At 35.2% G+C, this 23,821-nt stretch overlaps 2 protein-coding genes across 3 annotated transcripts; both read left to right on the top strand.

Annotated features, from left to right (window-relative positions):
* Window positions 1-10,739: 10,739 nt before the first annotated feature.
* LOC131594846 (uncharacterized) lies at window positions 10,740-12,285 on the top strand. 2 transcript variants are annotated; one of them, XR_009281569.1, is made up of 4 exons: window positions 10,740-10,878; window positions 11,015-11,125; window positions 11,419-11,528; window positions 11,611-12,285. XR_009281569.1 is itself a non-coding variant. In XM_058867053.1 (4 exons), the coding sequence occupies exons 1-4, from the start codon at window positions 10,832-10,834 to the stop codon at window positions 11,866-11,868; spliced, it is 522 nt and encodes a 173-aa protein (XP_058723036.1). In that variant the 5' UTR covers window positions 10,740-10,831; the 3' UTR covers window positions 11,869-12,285. The 2 variants fall into 2 exon arrangements, 1 of the variants encoding a protein (XP_058723036.1); XM_058867053.1 differs by having other exon boundaries at window positions 11,015-11,121.
* Window positions 12,286-21,718: 9,433 nt separating this feature from the next.
* Window positions 21,719-23,370, top strand: LOC131594845 (uncharacterized). Its single transcript, XM_058867052.1, has one exon. The coding sequence runs from the start codon at window positions 21,974-21,976 to the stop codon at window positions 23,150-23,152; it is 1,179 nt and encodes a 392-aa protein (XP_058723035.1). The 5' UTR covers window positions 21,719-21,973; the 3' UTR covers window positions 23,153-23,370.
* Window positions 23,371-23,821: the final 451 nt, after the last annotated feature.

Raw genomic sequence — 23,821 nt, 5'->3', positions numbered from 1 at the left:
CTCAAGTCTCTGAATTGTTCAATCAAATCCAATTCCTTCACCATTAGCATTGACATGTGCAAGGACTTCCTACTCAACGCATCAGCAACAACGTTCGCCTTACCAGGATGGTAATTCAAACCAAAATCATAATCCTTAAGAAATTCCAACCACTTCCTCTATCTCATATTAAGCTCTTTTTGATCAAAGAGATACTTCAAACTCTTATGATCACTGAATACTTCGAATCTCGAACCATACAAATAATGTCTCCATAACTTCAAAACAAAAACCACAACCGCCAACTCCAAATCACGAGTCGGATAATTCCTTTCATGCACTTTGAGTTGTCTCGACGCATAAGCTACCACCGGCTGATTTTGCATCAATACACCACCTAAACCCATCAATGATGCGTCACAATAAACCACAAACGATTCTGTCAGATTCGGCAAAATCAAGATAGGAGCACTAGTCAACCTCCTCTTCAGCTTTTGGAATCCTTCTTCACATTTCGAATCCCAAACAAACGCTTGACCCTTTCTTGTCAACTTAGTTAACGACAATGCTGGCTTTGAATATCCTTCGATGAACTTTCTGTAGTACCCTGCAATACCAAGAAAACTACGAATCTCTGACACTGATTTTGGAGCTTCCCACTGAGATATCGCTTCTATCTTTGTAGGATCAACAACAATACCATTCTTAGAAATCACATGTCCAAGAAAACTAACTTCTTCCAACCAAAATTCACACTTCGACAATTTAGCAAAAAGTTTCTTCTCTCTTAACAGCTCTAACACAGTTCTGAGATGTTCCGCATGTTCTTCCTCATCCTTAGAATATATCAGGATATCATCTATAAACACCACTACGAATTTATCGAGATAAGGATGGAAGATCCTATTCATATACTCCATAAAAACACCAAGTGAATTATTAACTCCAAACGGAATTACCGAATACTCGTAATGTCCATACCTCGTTCTAAAGGCAGTCTTCTGAATATCGTCGTCTTTCACATTTGGTGATACCCAGACCTCAGATCAATCTTACTAAATACACACGCTCCAGTCAACTGATCCATCAAATCATCAATCCTCGGCAGTGGATACCGATTCTTGATAGTAACCTTGTTCAATTGTCTGTAGTCCACACACAGCCTCATCGAACCCTCTTTCTTCTTTACTAGCAACACAGGCGCACCCCACGGAGAAACACTCGGGCGAATGAATTTCTTCTCGAGCAATTCTTCCAACTGTTTCTTTAGTTCAGCCAACTCAGACTGCGACATACGATACGGTGCCATCGACACTGGACTAGTTCCCGAAACCAAATCAATAGCAAATTCCACTTCTCTTTCTGGTGGCAATTCGTTCACATCGTCTAGAAAAACTTCGGGAAATTCACATACCACTGGTAGTTTTCTACTTACCGCTTTCTCCTTCAAGTCCATCAGTGCAATTAACATGAACACTGTTGCACCATCTCCGATAGCCTCATTCACCTGTCTAGCAGTCATGTTTAGATCTTCAGCGCTAACAGCTTCAGGAAATAACACCGTCTTTGAAAAACAGTTGATATGAACACGGTTGAACTCTAACCAGTTCATTCCCAGGATTACATCAAGTTGTTTCAATGGGAGGCACACTAAGTCCATTCCGAATTCTCTACCAAAAATATCAACCGGACAATTCAAACAAGCAGATGAAGTAGTTACTGAACCCGACGCAGGAGTGTCAATAATCATACTTTCATTAATATCAGATATTTCTAATCCCAATCTTTTAGCACAATCTAATGAAATAAATAAATGTGTTGCTCCAGTAACAATAATTGCAACTAAAGGTGTGCCATGAATAAAACAGGTACCTTTAATCAATCGATCTTCCGGAGTAGTCTCTGACCCAGACAAAGCAAAGACCTTTCCACCAGACTGATTCTTCTTTGGCTTAGGACACTGTGGGCTAATGTGACCTTCTTCACCACAGTTGTAGCAAGTCACAACCTTCTTCTTACAATCAGCTGCAACATGGCCCACTTTATCACACTTGAAACACTTCTTCTGGTCAAGCTTGCAATCATTCTTACGATGTCCAATCTCGCCACAGTTGTAGCACCTGACAAAAGCACTGCAGTCTCCCCCACTAGGCTTCCTCCAATCACTAGCTTTAGGATCTCCTCTACCATATAGTTTACCTCTGTCCATAGGCTTCTTACCCTTCTTGTCAACCAACTCGCGAGAGTGAGATGACTTCAGCTTAAGGTTATCCTCTTCGAAGATTCTGCTACAGTCCACCAAATCGACAAATCTTCGAATCCTCTGATAATTGATACCTTGCTTGATCTCATCACGAAGGCCATTCTCAAACTCGATACACTTTGAGAATTCACTAGCTTCATCATTGTTGTAGTGAACGTAGTACTTCGCCAACTCAACAAACTTTGAAGCATACTCTGGTACCGTCATATTACCTTGAGTCAGCTCCAAAAATTCGATTTCTTTCCTGCCCCGAACATCTTCAGGAAAGTACCTTCTCAGGAATTCTCTCTTGAACACCGCCCAAGTAATTACAACACCATCCGCTTCAAGTTCATCTCTACTGGCCATCCACCAGTCGTTAGCTTCTTCAGACAACATATGTGTACCATACCTCACCTTCAGATCTTTAGCACAATCAATGAATTTGAAAATCCTCTCGATCTCCTTTAACCACTTCTGAGCACCTTCGGGATCATGCGTGCCCTTGAACAACGGAGGATTGTCCCTCTGAAAGTTCCCCAATTGCCAGTCAGCACCAATCCCAGCTCCATTTGCATTTCCTCCAAGCACATTAGCAATCATGCCCAGAGCCTCAGCAATAGCATCGTCGTTTCTTCCACCTCTTCCAACCATTGCTCTGCTTAAATCACAAACAATCTAGTCAGAAAAGTATCGACAGTGTTTAACCCGCACTAGTCGCATATACAAGGAAGACTGACATAAAACTCTGGTCACAACGACCGACTATGCTCTGATACCACTATTGTAACACCCTTCTAAACCTCGCGGCAATTAAATAAATATTTCAGAGTAACATGAAAACAAGGGTGCCACAATTCATAATTAAAACAAATATAAAATGTCATTGCCATACGTTCACTGAGAAATTCATCATAATACATAACAATTCATGCCAACACAACGGAAATTAAACCATACGGATAAGTTTAACATCTTTTAAAACTCTATCCCTTCAAACTCAAAACAAACAATTAGAGTTATAAAACATAAACTCAAAACATCATGTTCCCCAGTGTTACACTATATCAGAGCATGACACCTGACGCTAAACTAAAACGCACTGACTCACGAGCTAATCCTCACCAATTCGAAAAGCCGCTACCTCAATCAGAAAATAACAACATGTAAGGGTGAGTCTCATCGCAATTAACAAATATTATTGCATCATAAATAATAACACGTCATAGTTATATCATTCACCCAATTGTATCATATTCAGACAATTTCAAAAAACACACAACTAGTTGTCATACCCCAAAATTTGCCCTCTTATATTCAATCAGAGGCTCCTCAATTGCCTAAAAGCACTCAGGGTTTCTATCAGACAAAGCCGTTTCTAATCAAAGGGTTCTCAAGTTAGGGTTTTGGGTTTTCTCAGGAGAAAATATGTATCAAGGGCTCAAATGGATCTCAAGGTATCTCATATGCCTCAAGGAATATCCATGTCAAAAGTCAAGCTTCTATTCCAAGGATTGCTCACTCGATGGCTCAAATGATCTACAATCGACTAGTCTAACCTAAAAGTCAAATATGGTCAAAGTACAGTCAAATCTTCTGACTTTTGGTCGACATCAAGTATTTGAAGTCATATCCATCATCTGTTCAAAGGTTGATCATGATCCGTTAATAAAAACTCAGAAATGAACAAAGTCGAAAGGTTCAAATTAGGGTTTTTTTATAGGAAAAGTCAACTCAACTTTGACTGGTCATAACTTTCACATGGAGTATCAAAAATTTCCCAACCAAAGCCTATTTTGAAGGAAATTGAATTCTCTACAACTTTGTCCCTCACGGGCCAAGGCTAGAAATGCTTCATTCAAGAGATATGGTCAAAGAGATTATAGGTCCTCCAAAAAGTCGACAAAAAACACCTTTGGGGTCAAAGCTCATAACTTGAGCATGGAAGCTTCAGTTGAGATGAAACTAAAAGGTTTAATTTAGAAGACTCTTTGAGCTTTCCAAAAAGTCCTAGAACATGGTCATATGGCAAAAATTGAGCAAGATACAAGTCGCAGAAGTTGAACATTTTTGAAGAGACGCATGAAGAGAAATGCTTGTCAAAATCAGTTTTCTTCCAAATGGGCCTAAGTTCTTTTTTTCTATACTTATTCATAAGTCCATCCATGATCTTTACACTCAAGAACACGCCCTTTGTTATTTATTCTATTTATTTTGGAATTATTTCCATTTTAAAAAAGATTAAATTAAATAAAATGCAAAAGTAAGTTACAATTACATATGGGCTTTGTTTTCACTTGTCTTAAGGTCCAAGATAACCCATAATATATGTCAATTTCGTGCACAAGCTTTAAGGGGAAAAAAAGAGCAATTTTGGAAAGATTTGCACTTGATTTTCAATCAAATATGTTTGAGTGAATATCTTGATTTCCTTCCAATTCCATTGCCCTAAATCTCCTCACTTATATAAGCATAACAATTCCAAGCGAAAGGGGGTTTTTGGCAGCCAAGAACACTAGGGTTTGAAAGTTGAAATTCACAAGGAAAGTGCAACATCGAATTTCAAAGCCTAGTCATTATCAAGCGATTCCAAGTGTCATACTAGTCTCCTGAGAATCCCTGGAGTTCGCACCAGAACATTACCATCAAGTTGCACCGGTGGAGTAACACTCTTGAAATTCGAATCTCTAATCCACGCGTTTTTTATTGATTTTATGTGCATGTATTCGTTTATATTGATGTTTGGAACATTTTAATACCATCGTTCATGAGTTTCAGAGTACGTTTGGATGCTTGCCATAGCTAGGGCAGGAAACATATGCAGGTTCGTTTTCATGGTAACAGTTATTATTTGCGAAAACTAACCATCCCAATGCATTCGTGGCACAAAATTTAGTGGTTGTGGGCAGTGCTCGCTTTCGTTTAGTGGTTGTTTCGCAGGCTTCAAAAATCTCCTCGCCGGAGAAGATGAAGGTCTCGCCGGAGAAGGAGACTCAAAACCCTGTTCCGGTGGCTGCACATGCTTCAGAGTCACGCGTGGCACAGTCAACCAATCCCATTCGTTAGTCAAACACTTCACGCTCTCTCTCCACGCGTGTCGTCTCCTGCGTGACCGGTCAACCTTTCAACATTATCTCCCTCTCTCTCATTGGATATTGCATGTGACAGTGGGCCCGGTTATTTTATAGTTTTGGTTTTCCATTTGATTCTTTTTCTTTATTTAATTAATTACTTTGATTTATTAAACGACCAACATATTGAAGCACAATTGGTTAAGCAGGGAGGCTGGAATCATAGAAGGCGCGGGTTCGAATCTGGCAGAGGTAAGTTTTTTTTCTTCATGATTTATCCTTTGTAACTCACAGGTTCAACGCATCGTACCTAGGAAAGACCACGCTACTCCCTCACGCCACAACCGTCAGATTCAACACAGGATCAGATCTAACGCACACAAGGCAGAGCTCCACCATGAACTCTCCAAGAGCGCTACACAGGATTATTTCCAGGTTCTTTTATTTAATTATTTAGTATTTAAATATTTAGATAAAATATTAGTTAATTAGTTTAAGTTAATTAGATTATTCAATTGGGATTAGGATAATAAAATCAGGATTAGGCCCCTAGTTAGGATTTAGGATTACCTCCCGATTATTTCGATTATTCTCGATTTAATTAATTTAATTAGTTTTAATTATTAAATCACAAAAAACCCTAGGAAGGTTATCATTATTAGGGTTGCCCAATCCCATTACCATTTGGGCAAAAATATTAATTCTAATTCAATGGATTCTTGATTAATTTATTAATTTTCTCCTCGATCCGACTATACCTATTAGTCGCATTGGCGAGAAATAAATTTAATCTAATTAATTTATTTATTTAATTTTGATTTAATGGGTTCTTGGCTAATTCCCTCCTCGATTCGACTAAACCTATTGGTCGCATTGACGAGAGATAAAATAATAAAACGTTAATATTGAAATTCATTATCGTGTAGTAACTAAATCTATTGGTTATGAGAGGTAACGATAAAACTCATAATTTAAATTACAAGATTAAAATACACTTCATTTGCTGTTCGTGACAATCGAATCTATCGGTCAGAATGGTCAACAATACATTATTTAATTCGTTAACTATAATGATCAAATCTATTGATCATCGCACCTAACGAAAACATATCAAACCAGGGTTGTACGCCAAATTCAAATGCATTTAAAACACTTCAAACCAAACTACGAATTTTCATCACTTCGATCAGGCAACTCAAAATGCCTTTCAAATCACAAATTCAAACACTACGACAAGGTAACTCAAAATACCTTCAAACCATATCATATCAAATTCAAAGGCGTACAACCCTGTGCCCCGAACTACGTTGACTCTGATTCTCCCTAAGGAGATACGTAGGCACTTGGCAACAAGGCGAGTCCCCTTCCCCAAAATCTCACTTTTTCCCTATTCATTTCCTTAGCTATTAAATCTAATTATTTTAGCCATAAACCTCCGACTTTAAATTCAAAACCTTAGGAAAGGGTTGAGGGTGCCTAACACCTTCCCTTGACCTGATTAGAATAACTTACCTAAATCTCTTAACTGCGTAGGGTTTCCTATTCGCCCTGGTAGAATAGGTGGCGACTCTAAATTTAATTTTTTAGGGCAGGTTGCTACACTAGCACATCATCAATTCATAACACTGAAACACATTCAATCATGTTATGAAAATCATGCATATGTAATGACTGACACTATGCATGTGGTACCAAACATCATCAATGGGAATAACCCTCCGACCGATCCAACATCGTCAAGATACGGCCCTGCCGGCACAGATTCCACACAATGGGAATCATGCCCTTCACTGATCCAACGCATCATCATGGATACATCCTCAACAAATGATTATGAATGAATGCAAACATATATGAACATACTTATACCATCGTCAAGTCCATGAGTAACATCATCCAATACTCAAATCATCATCATCATCAAAGCATGTTTACATATGTTAACGTCATTCAAATATTATCTAGTCATCATCGTTAAACAACCAATAAATCATCACATGATTATTACTTAAACATAGCATGTATTATCACATTTCATCACTTATATGCACAATACATCATTCACCAAGAAATAAATCATGATTCATTAATAATCGAAAGTTACACCTCATTTCTTCACTTAAACGCATAGGTTATGTTATGAGGTCTATCATACTCAAAACGACACTCAAAACAGGCCAACGGTTCAAAAGATACGTCATTTTCAAGTTTGGACAATTTTCTGCACAACAAGGTCCGCTCAGTGGACCACTAGCGACGTGGGGCAGAAGCAAACTGCCTTCAGACCTCCGCTCAGCGGACCACTAGCGACCCTGCACAAAAACTAGCTAGGTCAGGTCCTCCGCTTAGCGGACCCTCCTCCGCTTAGCGGACCTGTGATTTCGCAGATTCTCAGGTCTGCGACAGACCCTGCGATTTCACACATTCAAGCCCCAAAATCGACTCTAAACACCAGTTACAGTCATACAATCACAAATTACATCATTATATATCATCGTACATCAAAACCACACATTATTAATCCAACAATTCATGCAATTTCATCAATTATAACATCCCTAACCTAACATACAAACCAATTGACTCAAACGACATCCCTAATCAATATTATCATCTAAGAATGCGATAATAGATGCTAATCGGAGTGTCCCCCCTGTCGCGGGCGAAAAATCGTTTTGTTCCTCTTTTTTGTGGGATGAGACACCTGATGCCTTCTTTGGGCTCGAGTGCTCATAAAAAATGATTTTTCTTTTGTATCGACCAAACTTTTTATTGTTTCCAAAAGAGGAAAAGGAAAAAAGCTGCAATAACCTAAAAGTGGGGGGAGAGATCTTGGGTAAGAGGGTTGGTTATACGAAGGGAAGGTATTAGCACCCAACGTATCTATAGTACTCTATAGGTTTCTTTGCTTTGTTTTTCATTCCATTCTTGTTATGGTGGAGGTTCTTGTGAGAAATAGGTGGGACCTAAGGTGTTTGTTTGATTATGCTCGCAAAGATCATCGCGATCCTCTGCATACATATCCCTTAGAGGGAATCAGAGCATCTGTAGCTCGGGTTCTACGGGTGCTAAGGTTTGAATGGTTTTTTTGTTTTGTTTTGCTCGCCAAGGATCGACCTTGTGCCTACGTATTCTCAAAGGGATGTTGAGAAAGTCAGAGCAATCGTAGTTCCCACTTATGCTAGTGGAAGCAAAGGAAAATAGACAAATGTCGTCTAAATGCTAGATGTATCTAATCTATATCATCACATACATCTGTTCGATTTTTGTTTGTTTAACCAGCCTTGTGGCAAAAACTTTCAATGAAGTCAGCCTTGTGACAAAAAGTTTTGATTAATCAGCCAGCCTCGTGGCAAAAGTTTCAATGAAGTCAGCCTTGTGACAAAAACTTTGATTAATCATCCAGTACGGTGGTAAAACAGTTTGATTGATTAGCCAGCCTTGTGGCAAAAAAGAAATTTGATTGATTAGCCAGCCTTGTGGCAAAAGTTTGATTGATTGATTGTTTGTGATGATATAGAAGAGATACTCCTATCATAGAGATGAAAAATGTCTAATCTCCTAGGGTATTTGTTTTGGATATTGGGGATGCTTATAAGAAGCCCGTGGGTCCTTGTACGAAGCCCAAGAGGAGGCTATCCGAGGGTCCTTGCATTGTAAGCCCAAGAGGAGGCTATGGGAGGGACAATCCAGGGTCCTTGCATTGTAAGCCCAAGAGGAGGCTATGGGAGGGTCACTCGTTTGTACAAAGCCCAAGGGGAGGCATGGTATAGTTGGTTTGAGCTCTTAGAGCGATTTCACCGGGAAACCATACTCTATGTCCTAACCTAAACTAGTGGAGATTCTTTGCACGAAGCCCAATAGGAGGCTATGGGGAACCTAGTGTTGTACTAAGTTGAACAAGTATATATAACACAATCACAAGTATGAACAAGTACGAACAAACACGAACAAGTACATGAACAAATATGAACATATATGACAAAGTGTGTGTATATAATGGAGTTTATGAAGGAAATATACCTGTAAGCATGATCCATTTGTATACACAGGGGCTCGGGACTCACACTCGGGGAGAGGTCCACTTGAGTTTATTCAAAGCTATATAAACAGGTATTCACAAAAGGGCTTGGGACTTATACCTACATGGAGGCCCATGGTATATTTTTGGGAAGATTTAAAGAAACCTTCATTTTTGGTTTGTTATTCAAAGTTAAAAAAATCAAACTGATCGAGATATGTACAAAAGGCGTACAATGAAATACCTAATTTCATGTACTTGAGTGGGTATGTACAAAAGGGCTCGGGACTTATACCTACATGGAGGCCCATGGTATATTTGAAAAGTTTGAAGTTTTGTTGTTTTGAAAATGATTTGAAAACTGTTTTGAAAAGATTTTGTTAAGAAGTTTTATTGTTAAAAAAACTGTACAAAAGAAAAAAAGGAGTGGGTCTTATACTCTCTAATATTCGAGAGGCCCCACTTCGTTTTGGAAATGAGTTGAAATGATTTGAAAGTGAATTGATTACTGTTGTGAAAACAGTTGATTGAGTTTTAGGCTTACCTCGAAGAATGAGAAAATTGGATTTCTGAGTTTGAGGTGTTACCGTGATCTTCAAGTGATGTGCTTGGAATAAATTAGGATCTCAACAGATATGAAGCATCCTCACCAGCAGAATAGAAACGTCGAATAAGCTCACAACTTTCAGCATTCCATGATCATCCAGTAATTGTTTATGGAATTCTACAGCAAATGGAAGACCAAACAAAACAAACAAATCCAAAAGACAACAGAGAAATAATCTCGAAGTCTTGGATGAAGTGAGAAAATTCAAGTAATATATGCAACAGTAATCAAATAAAAATTTAAATGATTATCTACACAAAATTATATGAAAATATTAAATTCAAAAGAAATTAATCTAAGAAAATATATTTTTTGTGTTTTTTCATGGAAAAAGAAAATAATTAGAAAACATAAAATAAAATATGCATCTAAAATATTTTTTGGAGTTTTTTTTCAATAAGGATTAGAAAATAAAACTAAATCCTATATTAAATAAAATAATACTAAGTCTTTTTTTTTTTTATGAAAACCCTTTTTTATGAAAATTAGAAGAGAATTAATTAAAAAAAACTAATTGGATGGGCCAGTAGGTGTTAATCCTGAAAAGGGAGGTGCAGGCCCAACTGATTAAAAGCTGAATGCAAGATAATTAAAAAAAAGGTGGGCCGGACCGGGTCGGGTGAGTGTGACCCGGATCCATCCTTCTTTATTTCTCAATTGGGTTGACATAACCCTAAGAAACAAAAGAAAAGAGGCAGCGCCTCCTTCCTCTTCCCCTCTCATTTTCACGTTCTTTTTTCTGAGTATCAACAACAAAATCGCGACTTATCTCTTCCATGGAAAGCGATGAAACAACAAACAACAACTCCTTAGTGCTGCTCTCGGTTTCTTCCTCTCGTTTTCTCTATTGTTCACGTTTGAATGACAACAAAAACGAAGCCCTCTCTTTCGGTTCTCTTTGAACAACAACAATGGTTTTTTCGTTGTTGCAAACCTCAACAAGATTCGACAGTAGAAGGTATGATTCTCACGATTTCTATTTTGATTTATACCTCTGAGTTTGAAGTTCATATGACCATTGATTCTTGATTCCATTTTCAATAATTTCAAATTTAAATGATAACCGAAATGGAATTTATGCAATTTAATGGTAGGAATTCGACTCTGTGCATCAAGGTAGCATCAAAATTTATGGGAGGAAGTGAAGAAACATACCTGGCCGGAGCAAATCCGGCGAACCAATTCCGGCGACAACTCTTTGGTAGGTACGAATTCGACTTCCTTCTGTTTTGCGTTTTTTTTTTATTCCACTGCTTCTGGAAATTTCTTGCTGTGTTCATACGCGTTTTTGAACCTCTGAATGATGTTGTTATCGCTGCTTCGGAATTGTTGTTGTTGAATGATCAGAACCTTGAATTGTCTGTTGATTGTTGTTATTCTGAACCGTTGCAAATTGTTACTGTTGCTGAATTTTGTTTAGTTATTGTTGTTGCAACTGTGGCTGTTTTTTTCCGCTTACAGCAACAATAATTCAACCTCTATGTTTTCAATTTTTCAGCTATGCACAAGAATAACATATTTGTAGTAATGATTAAACAACAATATTTGAGCATGAGGATGAATACAACTTACCTACGGCGAGGAGGTGTTCGCCGGTTTATTGTTGAGGTACACCTTGAATTCTTTATTGTTATTAACAACTTTGAATTGTTACTAACAATTTTTCTAACAACTTTGCTTGTTGTTGTAGGATCCTTTGATGAAGATGATACCACCTCTTTGGATATTAGGGAGACTTGAAGATGGACTTCAAGTTGGAACTCTCCACCAAGGTATGAAGAATTTCTTCTTCACTCTCTTCAAACCATGGAACTTTGTAACTAGGAATTCTCACTTCTCAAGTGGTTTTCTTTGGTTTGAAGAATTGCTTCTTCTTGCCAAGAAACTTGAAAACTATGAGAGAAAAGAGAGAAATGAAAAAGCTAGTAGTATAGTAGCTTTGGTGTGATTTGCAATGAAATGAGGCCTTCTATTTATAGGAAAAGTTAAGGGCATGTTTGGATGATAATAAACTTGATTGGCAAATTGTAATGATTGCAAGAATATTCTTCATGAGATATTTCTTATGCAAGTGGGAAAAAAATCTCTCTTTGATCTCTTTTTTGTCTTGAAATTATTCTTTTGTTAAATACACCCCTTTTTGTCTTGAATTATTCTTTTGCTAAATTCACCCCTCTTATGTTTCTTTTTCATGTTGCATGAGGACTTTGAAGAAAGCATGAAGAAGCTTGAACTTGAAGGATGGAGATTTGAAGAATTCAAGAATTGCATTTGAAGTTTTATTTTTTCTTTTCCTTGTAATTCCAACTTTGTATGAATGAAACTTTGTATTCTTGAAAATGAATGGAATTTTGTAATTCTTGAATTTTGGATAAAGTCCACTTGTAACGCATTTGTTCCATGTAAATGCTTGAATTTCTTTTAGAACTTGAATGAAATTGTTATTCAAGCATGAAGCTTTGAATTATTCTTGAATGACCTTGAATGGAATTTGAATTCCTTTTGAATAGAAAATGATAGGAAATCCTTTGAATTTTAGGCCTTGAAACATGTTCTTGCCATCATGGATCTTTGAAATAATATTGAACTTGAAATTCTTGAATTCATGGTCTTAGAACCATACTTGAAGCAATTCTTTCAAAATGAACTCAAAATGGATAATGTCTTCTCCTTTTTTGCAAACCTTGAAGAAATCCTTATGGATAATTTTGAATTTGTTCTAAATTCCAAGCAATCCATATGAAACACTTTCTTTCATCAATGACAAATCCACATGCCAATTCTTTGAACAAATTCCAAACTAATCTCTTGAATCGCACAAATTGAAAATGGCACACTTCAAATGAACACAAATTGATGACTATGGATCTTGAATTGAGACACAATTTCCATTGGATATTGTCATAGGGATTATTTGAAGATGATTGAAACCTTTGATTGACTTCCTGGGGATTTTTAGGGTTTCCCAAATGTGATCCCTGATTTCGGTCCCTGATAGTTCAAAACCCTAATCTGATGATTTGAAATTTCACTATTGATCAATCCTTGTGTAGGAGATGTTATGAGCCAATGGATTAGGTCAAAATGATGCACTTGGGGTCTTGAGGTCATGTCCCAAGTCATTAGGTCAAACTCTGAGCAAAAATCAGGAGTATGCTATCCTCAGTCAAAACCCTAATCTGGTTGATTCAAAGTCTCTGAGCTAAATGAAATGACTCCCTGAGGACCAAATGTTGATTGTTGATGAAGATGATTCATTTGAGATGAAGGGAGAACAAAACCCTAATTGATTGTTGCTTGTACTGGTGAGTGATTTCTTGTTTAAACCCTGCTGAGCACAAGTAGCAAACACAAGCTATGCAATTTGTTAGAGATGCAAATGATGCATATGCAATGATATGAGGTGGTATCTTAGGTCAAAAATTGGGGTATGACACCCCCTTACCTTAGACAAGAGTTCTTGATTGGTCTCTTCCTCTTCCGTTCCTCTTTACGTTCTTCGTGTTCCAAACCTTCAGCTCTTCTTTCACGTTCCTTTCTTACTTTCCCAATTCCTTATTATTTTATGAAAAATAATATTTTAGTTTAGTAAAGGTCTTTACTACACAACCCCCCCTTGCTTACTAACTTCTCACATGGCTCAATGCTATAAACCATTCCTTTTCCAATTATTTTCATAAAACTCATAATAATTCTTATTATTAATTCAATTTCCTAATTAAATTAAAATTCAAATACTACGGGTGTTACAACTGTCCATATCTACATCAACTACCTCCCTTTCAAACACACTTGGCATGTTGTTTGATGGTTCTCCGTGCCATATCCAATTGGTATAACTTTGACAAATGCCCTCACAAACAAGATGATTTCATATTTCATCTATTAAAAGTGGCGGCTCTCTATTCAAACATTTAACACATGGACAATAAAACTTATTATTATTAGGAAGTTTTTCACGAGCATATTGAAAAAACTTTTCCATTCCTTTATCATACTCTACACCTAAGCGACTAGCTTTCGTCCAACTATGAACCATAACTACTTCTGAAAAAAATTAAACACCCGCAAAAATTAAGGATGGAACATAGATAACTTCACTCTAAGTGAAGCACATGCTTAAGGAGTTGTCAACAACCCCCAAATACTAGACTGCAAAAGAAGTTGTCGACAAACTCGTTGGTTTTCTAAATGCAAAAATCAAAGTATAAAAGAAATGCAAAAAATGACATTGGAAGAACCACAAATAACAGTCAAATTAGTCCTTATCAAAGGAGTGCTAATAAGGTTGGTTTGTTTAAAATTAGTAAACACTAAACAATTAACTAAAACTAAAAATTAGTAAACACTAAAAATTTAACTAAAAATTTAAAATTAGTAAACACTAAAAATTTAACTAAAACTAAAAATTAGTAAACACTAAAAATTTAACTAAATATTTAAAATTAGTACACACTAAAAATTTAACTAAAACTTATACATCATTGGTTGGTTTGTTTCTCTTTCAATACTGAAATTGCTTTCAATATTGAAATGGCTCTAAAACTTATGCATCATTGGTTTAAATTTAGTTATTTTTATCTAAAATTAGTAAACACTAAAAATTTAATCAACACTTAAGGAACGACTTTAAATACTAGAACATTCATTCACATGTAGATTTGCTCCTCTTTCAAATTAGGAATCCTCAAATAGTTCTCACTACTTAGTTCATTTGAGTAAAACTGAAGCATATTAAAAACAACAAAAATACATGTCTGAACATATATAAACACATAAATGAGGAAAAACAATAATTGAAAGTTACCAAGATTTCTAGATAACATAAATTTTCCATTATAAAACCAAAGCAGGATCTAGAAAAATATACAACAGGCCAAAGCCTCAAAGTAGCCATGAATAAACAAATAAATGACTTTCCCATACTTGGTTTTTATTTTCAAAAACCATTTTCTACTTTTTTTTCCTTTCTTTAGTTCTCAAATTAGATTTGTTTTCATTAAAAAAACCTATAAACTAATTATATTCAACGAATATGAACCATTTAGCAACAGTGGAAACTCCAGCATGTACAAGATAAAGTCTTACTTCTTCCATGTCCCAAAAACATCAATTGATATATACATAAATTTCAACATGAAACTGACTCAAAAAATCAAGGACCACATAACATCAATCATAACTTAAATAGGAAATAAAAATTGAGATACTCATTTTAAATATTGGCCATTATATAAAAATTGAAACACTAGTTGACAGATTTGTTTTAAAAAATTGCAAGTGTAATACCTAGAAATTCGATTATTCGCTTAATCTAGACGTTCGGAGTGTTTATTGAAGTTTTCGTATTTTGAGACGATTTAGTCGGTATTAGTTCGGGATAGCGGATCGATATTTAATCAAGAGTTTTGATATTTCCAGTATTAGAAATATTATTGGAATAATATTTGAAGTTTTGGAAATTTTCTTAGTAATTAAGATTAGACCGGAAATATGATATATTGGTCGAATTTGGATTGTCGGTGTTATTTTAAGAAGTGTATTTGAATTTATTAAGTTAAAAGTCGGATTTCTAGTCGAATGGTCGAAGAATAATATTATTTACAAGTCGGAATTTATTATATCGTTGGAATATTATTAAAAGTGATATATTGGTCATTTCGGATTATTATGTTATTGGGCCTAAATTAGTTTGTGAAGAATAATAAAAAAGAAGTGAAAGACTAAGCCCAATTGGAATAATAAAATTAGGGTTTTAGAGATATGAAGTGTAGTGTTGTCATTTGGAGAAAACAAAGTTTGAAGAGAAGGAGGCAAGCCAAGAGGAACAAGTTTGGAGAAGCAATTGGAGACTCATTGAGTTGCTTCATTTGTTAAGATAGAGGTGGGGTTCTCTTCCTATAATGGGGCTTATGAATAATTGTATGTGGGGAACTAGATATGTTAAATTATTACATTATCTTGTGTTTATAGTTGCTGGAAAATTGAGATTTGTTAAGAATAATATGGATTCTGGAAATGTATGATGTCCTAGTGTTGTTGTTCTGTTTAAAGAAAAAGTTATGGGAGAGAAGCCTTTGACGGCCGGCACCACCCCTTATTACGTTTGCAATTTCATGGTGTGTGTGTGACGGGCGGCAACAATCTTGTCTGTTTCTTTTGTTATTTCTATCATCATGTAATTGGCTTCACATTATTTAATTAATCAGTGAGTACATATAGTGTAATGCTATTTAGCAAGATAACCTTTAATTAATAGGTCTTATATATTATGATAACTCCAATCAATATTAGTAGTAGGAACTTACAGCCTAGATGAGTTAACCGCATGAACACATTAGTGCAGAATTTTACATGTAATAGACTAATGGTAAATAGCCTGATATATTAGAATTCAATTGAGTTAATTGATTCAACTTAGTTGCAGTATGTTTATATATATATGTTTATATATATATATATATATATATATATATATATATATATATATATATATATATATATATATATATATATATATATATATATATATATATATATATTAGGATATTAGGATGGATATTCTTACTCCAAGAGTAAGTTATCAAGACTTACTCCTCATCATGACCATTGATTCTTTTCAATGTAATGGTTAAAATTAATAAGTAATTAAATGAGGAGAGAGAAAAATAATACTCATTAATTTTAACCATTAGATTGAGAAGAATCAATGGTCATGATGAGGAGTAAGTCTTGATAATTTACTCTTGGAGTAAGAATATCCCTTCATATATATATATATATATATATATATATATATATATATATATATATATATATATATATATATATATATATATATATATATATATATATATATATATATATATATATATATATATATATATTTAACAGTATTAATTATAGAACTAATAAATAGTCCCATTTGATCGAAAAGCCGAATTAAGCGGTATATTTATTAACGTGGTGGTGTTATTTTGTCGAAATTGTGATGTTAATCGATCGATTAAATTAATGGTTGAATTAATCTCAATTAGTCTATTTAATTGAAAAACACTTAGACTTAGATTAATTATTTGGTTTGTCGGTAAATAACGGTATCTTGAGAATTTAACCGAACGAATCGAATAACCGGTAACAAATAGAATTGTATCCGAACTAACCGGTTGAGCTATGTTTTGTGACTTGGGAGTATAACCCGAAAATTCGTAAAGTCGTGAATATTAAAGATTTAACCGAAAATTAGATAACCGGTAGTGACATAGGATATATTTGATTAATTAAGAAAATTAGGTGAATGATTTTGGTTAGTTGATAGTGGATTAGTGAGTTAATTAGAAGACTAATTTATAGAGGATTATGAGACTAATTTGAATTGACTTAATGAGTCGAATTGTTGTGATATACTGAAACATGATGATGTTGTGATGATTTTGTTAACATGTGAACTCATATGTTTTCCGTGATATTCCGAAGCATGACGATGTCGTTTTGATAACTAACATGATATCTAATTTAGTTAAATGTTAATTGGAAGTTGATTCGGTTTACTTGATGAATTAGCATGTTGAGATTATTTTACGAACCAACCGAAAATTGTGATTTCGGTTTGAATGCCTTTGTTGCGAATAATGTTGTGATTGCCAATATGTTTATTAATGTGCATTGTATGTGATTAGCCATGTGGCATGAACCCTAGCGAGTTATCGTTAGTTTAGTCGATTACGACGATAATTGTGATAGTCCTGATGAAGTGTGTATTTGTGATGACGTGTCGAACATGATGATAATTGTGATGATCTTGTTTATATGAGAAGTTGTATAATTGCGAAGATGTGTCGAAATATGACGATGTTTGTGATGATTGATAATATGTGATGTTGTATATATTTGTGATGATAATTTTGTGACTAAGTGAAGATGAAATATTATGGTGACGTGAATTACCTTGTTTAATGGTAATTGATCGTGATATAGGCTTATGCCTCGTAATGATATGTGATTGTGATGAGTATGTTGTGTTGTCTTGTTTGTCGATTCATATTTCATATGCATACTCTATGACAGCCTGGATTGGCAAACTAGTGACAAAGGCTTATGCCTTGTGCCTCTGAATTGGGCAACTGGTGACGGGGGATGAAGCTCCGATTGGTACCACATGCATATGCACGACTCGTGTCTCATGATGTCTTTTGTGACGTATATGCTACGATGTTTGGTGATTTTATTTGCGACGTTTACGATGCGATGTCTGTGGATACATGCATGACTTATATGTGATGTTTGTGAATATATGTAGGACTTATATGCGATGTTTGTGAATATATGCATGACTTATGTGCGATGTTTGTGAATACATGGGTGACTTATACGTGATGTTTTGTGATGTTGTGAAGTGTTGTGATTTAGCTTGCGACGTAAATGAATGAGATATATGAATGACGTGAATGTGAAGTATTGTGACTTGTTGCGCGATGAAAAGTATGTGAGATCTATGAATTGTGAAAGTATGATGTGTATGGTAACGTTGATACTTGCTATGTAATGATTTTATCTGTCTGACTCCTAATATACAATTTATCATACTCCCACTTATATGATTTGATATCTCACCCTTTTCTCTTGTTCCGTCGTTGCCTTTATATTGGTAACGTGTAGGTGTTCATGTATGAAGATTTAGTTATCGTTACTTGAGTCGGTTGTCGCTCTGATACGTAGCACTTGGGGGAACGATTTGTGATGTTTATGATGTTGTTGTTTTATTATTTTATCTTAGCTGAATATGATGTTATTGATTCAAAGATTGAGAACCATGATTCCGCCATGTTCTAATAAAAGAAGTTATTCTGTTTTGGAAAAGTATTATATGCTGAGTATTTGTTTAGTTGGTTAAAGAAAGTGCTATGTATCCGCTAAATGCGATTAAGTTATTTAAATTAAAATGAATATGTGACGCCTCATTTATTTGTTGAGAAATTTTGAAACTCTGATTCTTGCATATATTTGCCGGGTAGAAATGGGGTGTTATAGCAAGCACAAAAAGTATGAGCATCATACCTTTTTTGTCCTAATGAAGTTTGTAAAGAAGGAGGTCTGCAACAAAATTACAACTGTGTTGTTGATATCTCTCCTGCCTTTAACAATAACAACAATTAAGCCATTAGATTAATTTGACTAGAAAACACATCAAAAAAAGAAGATGAAATAATGATCCGAACTCATACATAAAATAAAATGCAATGCAACAAACTAGTACTCAAAATGATATTACTAACACACACATGATGTTGCGTTTTACTTTGTTTTTGTTTTGTTCAATATAGACACATGACAGAGTTCTACATTTATGTCTTCTCTGGCTTTTTGTGAATATATGATGGCCCACCATCTATTTTCAATTTTATTCTCCTAATGTGGATATTATGGTCCCACCAGATTCTCTCTTTTCAATTATATTATGGTCCTAATTCTTTGGACTTCTCCCTTTATCTGAACTAATGTAGCCAAGGAAAATTCGAAAATATCAACATCAAACCAACCAATTACAAATCTTTCATGAAACTTCATACAACCAATTTCAAAACTTTCATGAGACTTCAGACCAACCAATTTCAAATCATGTGATAGTTATTATTTTCATAAATATTCATGATAAAATGTCTTAATCTATGATTCTAAAACCTTGATAATTTTATTAAGAATAGAGAAGCTGAAATTTTGAATCAACGAAACCTAAATTTAACACTTCAAACAAAGAAACAACATAAAGCACAAACAAAGAAGCAGTAAATAAAACGATAAAATCGTGAAAGAAAAAAAGTTGAAGAGACAGAGAAATAAGAAGAGATTGAGGGGATATGGGATCCAACCGATGGTGCATGAGCTCGCGGTGGTGATCGGAAGTTTACGGCGGGAGATCTGGTTCGCGGTGGCGGTGGCTTGATATGAGAAGGAACGGTTAGAGGAACAGTGAAGAGTGAGGGACACGAACCCTATTATTCTTCTCAATATATTACTGTGTGGGTGATTATGTCTTTGTAAATATCAAAAATTAATTCTCCAAATAATAACTTAATTATATATATATATATTATATATTCATAATTAATCACATAACAAATAGCTAGCATAGTGGTAAGCAATTTTTTTGGAATAAATGGTCTTCGGTTCAAAACCTCATACCAACAAAAATTTTACTTCACTAAAATGTTTAAAACTGGAATCGAACTCGCGCCTTCTTAGTAGTAAATAAAATCTCTTAGGTCAGGTATGCGATTCTGACTTAATAAATAAACTTCTTAAGTCAGTTATCAAATATAAGCGACTTAAGAAATCAAATACAAATTATATTTTTTTATTTAATCTTTGTTAGGTCGGTTTAAAATATAACCGACCTAAATAAGTTATACTTATTTACGGAATTGTCACCGCGTCACTTCTTAGGTCGGGGGGAATGTGAACTGACTTAAAAACTACTGTTAAAAAGATATTTTTGTACTAGTGAGGAAAGGTCCAAAAGAATATTCTTAAATTATTAGTTACCAATATCCACTTAAGAACAACTTGCAGATTTTCTAAAAAAAAAAAGCATTGGCTACACCAAAATTTATCATATTCATATCCAAACTTGGAATGATAGATATGTATCATGATCAAGCTTGTTGGAGGGTGTTAAATGACAATATGCAAGATGATTCAAGCCTAAGAAAATCAAAGGATATGAAAGTCACATGATCTATATGATGGAAATGAGATAGCTTGCTCCATAATAACTGTCATAACATAATTTCAAATTTCTGTTGTGATTTATCCAATGAGCTTGCATGCATACAATAGCCGCAGTCTCCTACTGAATATATAAACATTGTAACCTCATTATGCTAATCAAGTTGCACAAATATAAATGGCACATCTTCTTCTTTTTTCTTTTTTTAAGCTTTAAACATAGAATTTTCATGAAATTTTCAATCATTCAACAATTATTTTTACAATACCAAAATAAATTTACCTATGCAGAAGCATGAATATTTTACTAGTTTATTTTAGAAAGATTGATCTTTGACATGTCATGTTTCAGCATTCAATCCATTTTGTATGATTCAACGTTCAATCTATTTTGTCGACGGGGCAGCATGACTCGTGAGCAGCGTATTTTTTTTTTAAACATCGTGAGCAGTGTGTTATGACTCAGCCAAATCCGACCCACTATTGCAAGCTTTAGTTTCTTGAAACCTTTTAATGGTATGGAAAACGCCACGCCACATTCAAACTTTTCTATATAAGTTGTTTTCAGCTAAATAACTTTATTCCATAAAAAGATATTGATAAAGTTTACACAATAACTTGTATAAATGACTTTTTTCTGTATAAGTTGTTCTAAGATACTAATTTAAGCTCAAGTAATAAGTAATAAAAGTTGATGATGATTCATGGTTGTAAGATCAAAAGTTGATGATTAGCCTTTCAAAGAATTTGAAGCACGCCCACATGAACACATTCATGAGCCATATTCAACTTTTAACTAAACATAGATTTCAGCCTTTTAATTAAATCCAATGGCCACTAATAACACCGCCCCGTGACGACGATCTTGTCTGTTGTTTTCGAATCCTTGTGGGTCATTCGTCCTCTCTAACCACCAATAAGGTCTTCCCTAATAAATCAATTCAAAACATCATTTTCAAATCAATAAAAAAATCAATAAAACTTATATGTCAAAAGCCAACCACAACTCGGAAAATGACTTTTTCATATAAATAAACTAATTTTACCAACTTATTTATCACAAATACATCCATTAAAATTCAATAATACTTTATCAACTCTGAATATACCGCAGTCTTAAATTCTCATTAGAGAGCTTTACAATTAATTATGATCTCGAGAAATTAACCTTTATAATTAATTACGCAAAGAATGTACCCGGATTTTTAGATTTAAAAAAAAAAAAAAACACCCACTAGTACTACTACTTACTCCTACCTGAAATCCTAAAGATACCAACACACAAACCACACATACTTCACTAACAACTAAACTAACACTTTTTTCACATGGATGATCACAGAAACACGACCCCTAACGCTATTGGACTTTGTCTCCTCCCACAAGAACTGATCCAGAACATCTTCCTTTCACTCGTTTTACCCGAGATCGTTCGCTTGAAACTCCTCAACAAATCCTTCTCAACCTTAATCTCTGATCACAGTTTCGTTCGTCAGTGCAACTCACTTTCAAACTCCACCACATGGCTCTTTGTCTACAAGAAACGCTGGCTCCGCGATGCTGTGCTTCACGCTTTCACCGATCGGAGCTCCGATCGTTGGTTCCGGATCCCCATAGCAGAACTTCTCAAACCTGTAGACTTTCACGGTGAGGATCTTTACTTTCTTGCTGCTTCCGCTAACGTTTTTCTCTTTGCTTCCAACAACGTTCGCGAGGTTGTCGCCGTTAATTTAGTCTCCGTCACCGTTAAGAAGATCCCTCCTTCTCCGTTGGGTCCACGTGGCACTTCCTCGTGGAGGAGATCCGGGATGAAGCTTGTAACCGATTCTTCCGGGTCGGGTCATTTTCGGTTCATGTTTGCGGAGTTTGTCGGGAACCGACCTGTTTTGTTTGTGTACGACTCGGTGAGTGACACCTGGAAGTCAACGGAGGTTCAAGAAAAAGGGAACGATGAGGTTTTGCCACGTGGCGGGGTGCACGTGTTTCTTAGTGTGGTTCATGGACCCAGAGAGAGCGTTTTGGTTGCTTCAACCCCCGATTGTGACACGCCTGTCGTTCTACGGCCACGATTCAATGACGCGGAAGGATTAACCGTTGGATTTAACTGGGGGAACGTAATTGATAGGTTACATGTCTACGGCGATGGATACATGATGATAGTGAAATCAGAAGGGGAAAATGGGAATAGAAAAGTGAGGGTGTTGAAAGGTGTGGAATTGTGGGGAGTGAGTTTGGATGGAAGGAAATGGGAGTTCGTTTCAGCGGTACCTGGGGAAGTGATGGGAGTGATTGAGAAGCCTTATGGAGTAATGATGGGTTGTTTAGAGGAGAAAAATGGAATTATAAGGGTAGCTTTAGTGTCTAATTGTGATGGTTTTTGGGACATATTGTGGCTTTCTTTTGATACCAAATGGAAACGTTGGAACTGGATGCCGCTACCTGATTGCAAAATGAAAGGCTGGAACATGGCTGGAATAAGCTTCTCCTCCGGACTTACTTTGCAATGATCCAACACTCTCCTGTGCCTGCTGCTATTCTATTTCTACACTATTGTCTGGTCTTGTTTAGAGTATTAGATAAGTGAAAATAATCACAAGATAATATGTAAATATAATCGTAATAATAGTGTTGTTATATAAGTGAGCATATGTAGCGGCTTATATCAGGATGGATCGCTATTAATAAATGTATAATAAGAGCCAATGCCACACACATTTATTATTTATCTTTTGGGAGTTGTTAATATATACTAAATCCTTAGTTAGTTTAATGGTAATTGGATCTGAATTTGGCAGGGAGGACTATGGTTCGATCCCTCGTATGTTTCTAAAAAAAAAATATAAATTGATATGTCCTCATCACAACCGTTCATCAATAATTTATCCTTCTTTTCAAAATTAACCAAATCGGATTAAACTGGATAACTCGGTCGAATAATTCAAAATAGGATCCTCCTAAAAAGAAAATTTAATAAACAAATAGACAATAAAGTTTTTAATTTGTCACTAACAAAAAAAAACTATGTGAGAATACTATTTAAGTAATACACTACTAAATATATTAAAAAAAAGTTCAAAAGAAATGTTAAAAAAAAAAATTTTAAAAAAAATGTTTAAAAAAATGTTTTAAAAAAAAAAGCAATTAAACCGTCGGTTTTTCGATTTTCCCGGTTTTTC

Source organism: Vicia villosa, linkage group LG4 (genome assembly GCF_029867415.1).
Source record: "Vicia villosa cultivar HV-30 ecotype Madison, WI linkage group LG4, Vvil1.0, whole genome shotgun sequence".
Classification (NCBI taxonomy): Eukaryota; Viridiplantae; Streptophyta; class Magnoliopsida; order Fabales; family Fabaceae; genus Vicia; species Vicia villosa.
Note: the sequence above shows the minus strand (reverse complement) of the source record. Positions and strands in the feature narration are given on the sequence as shown.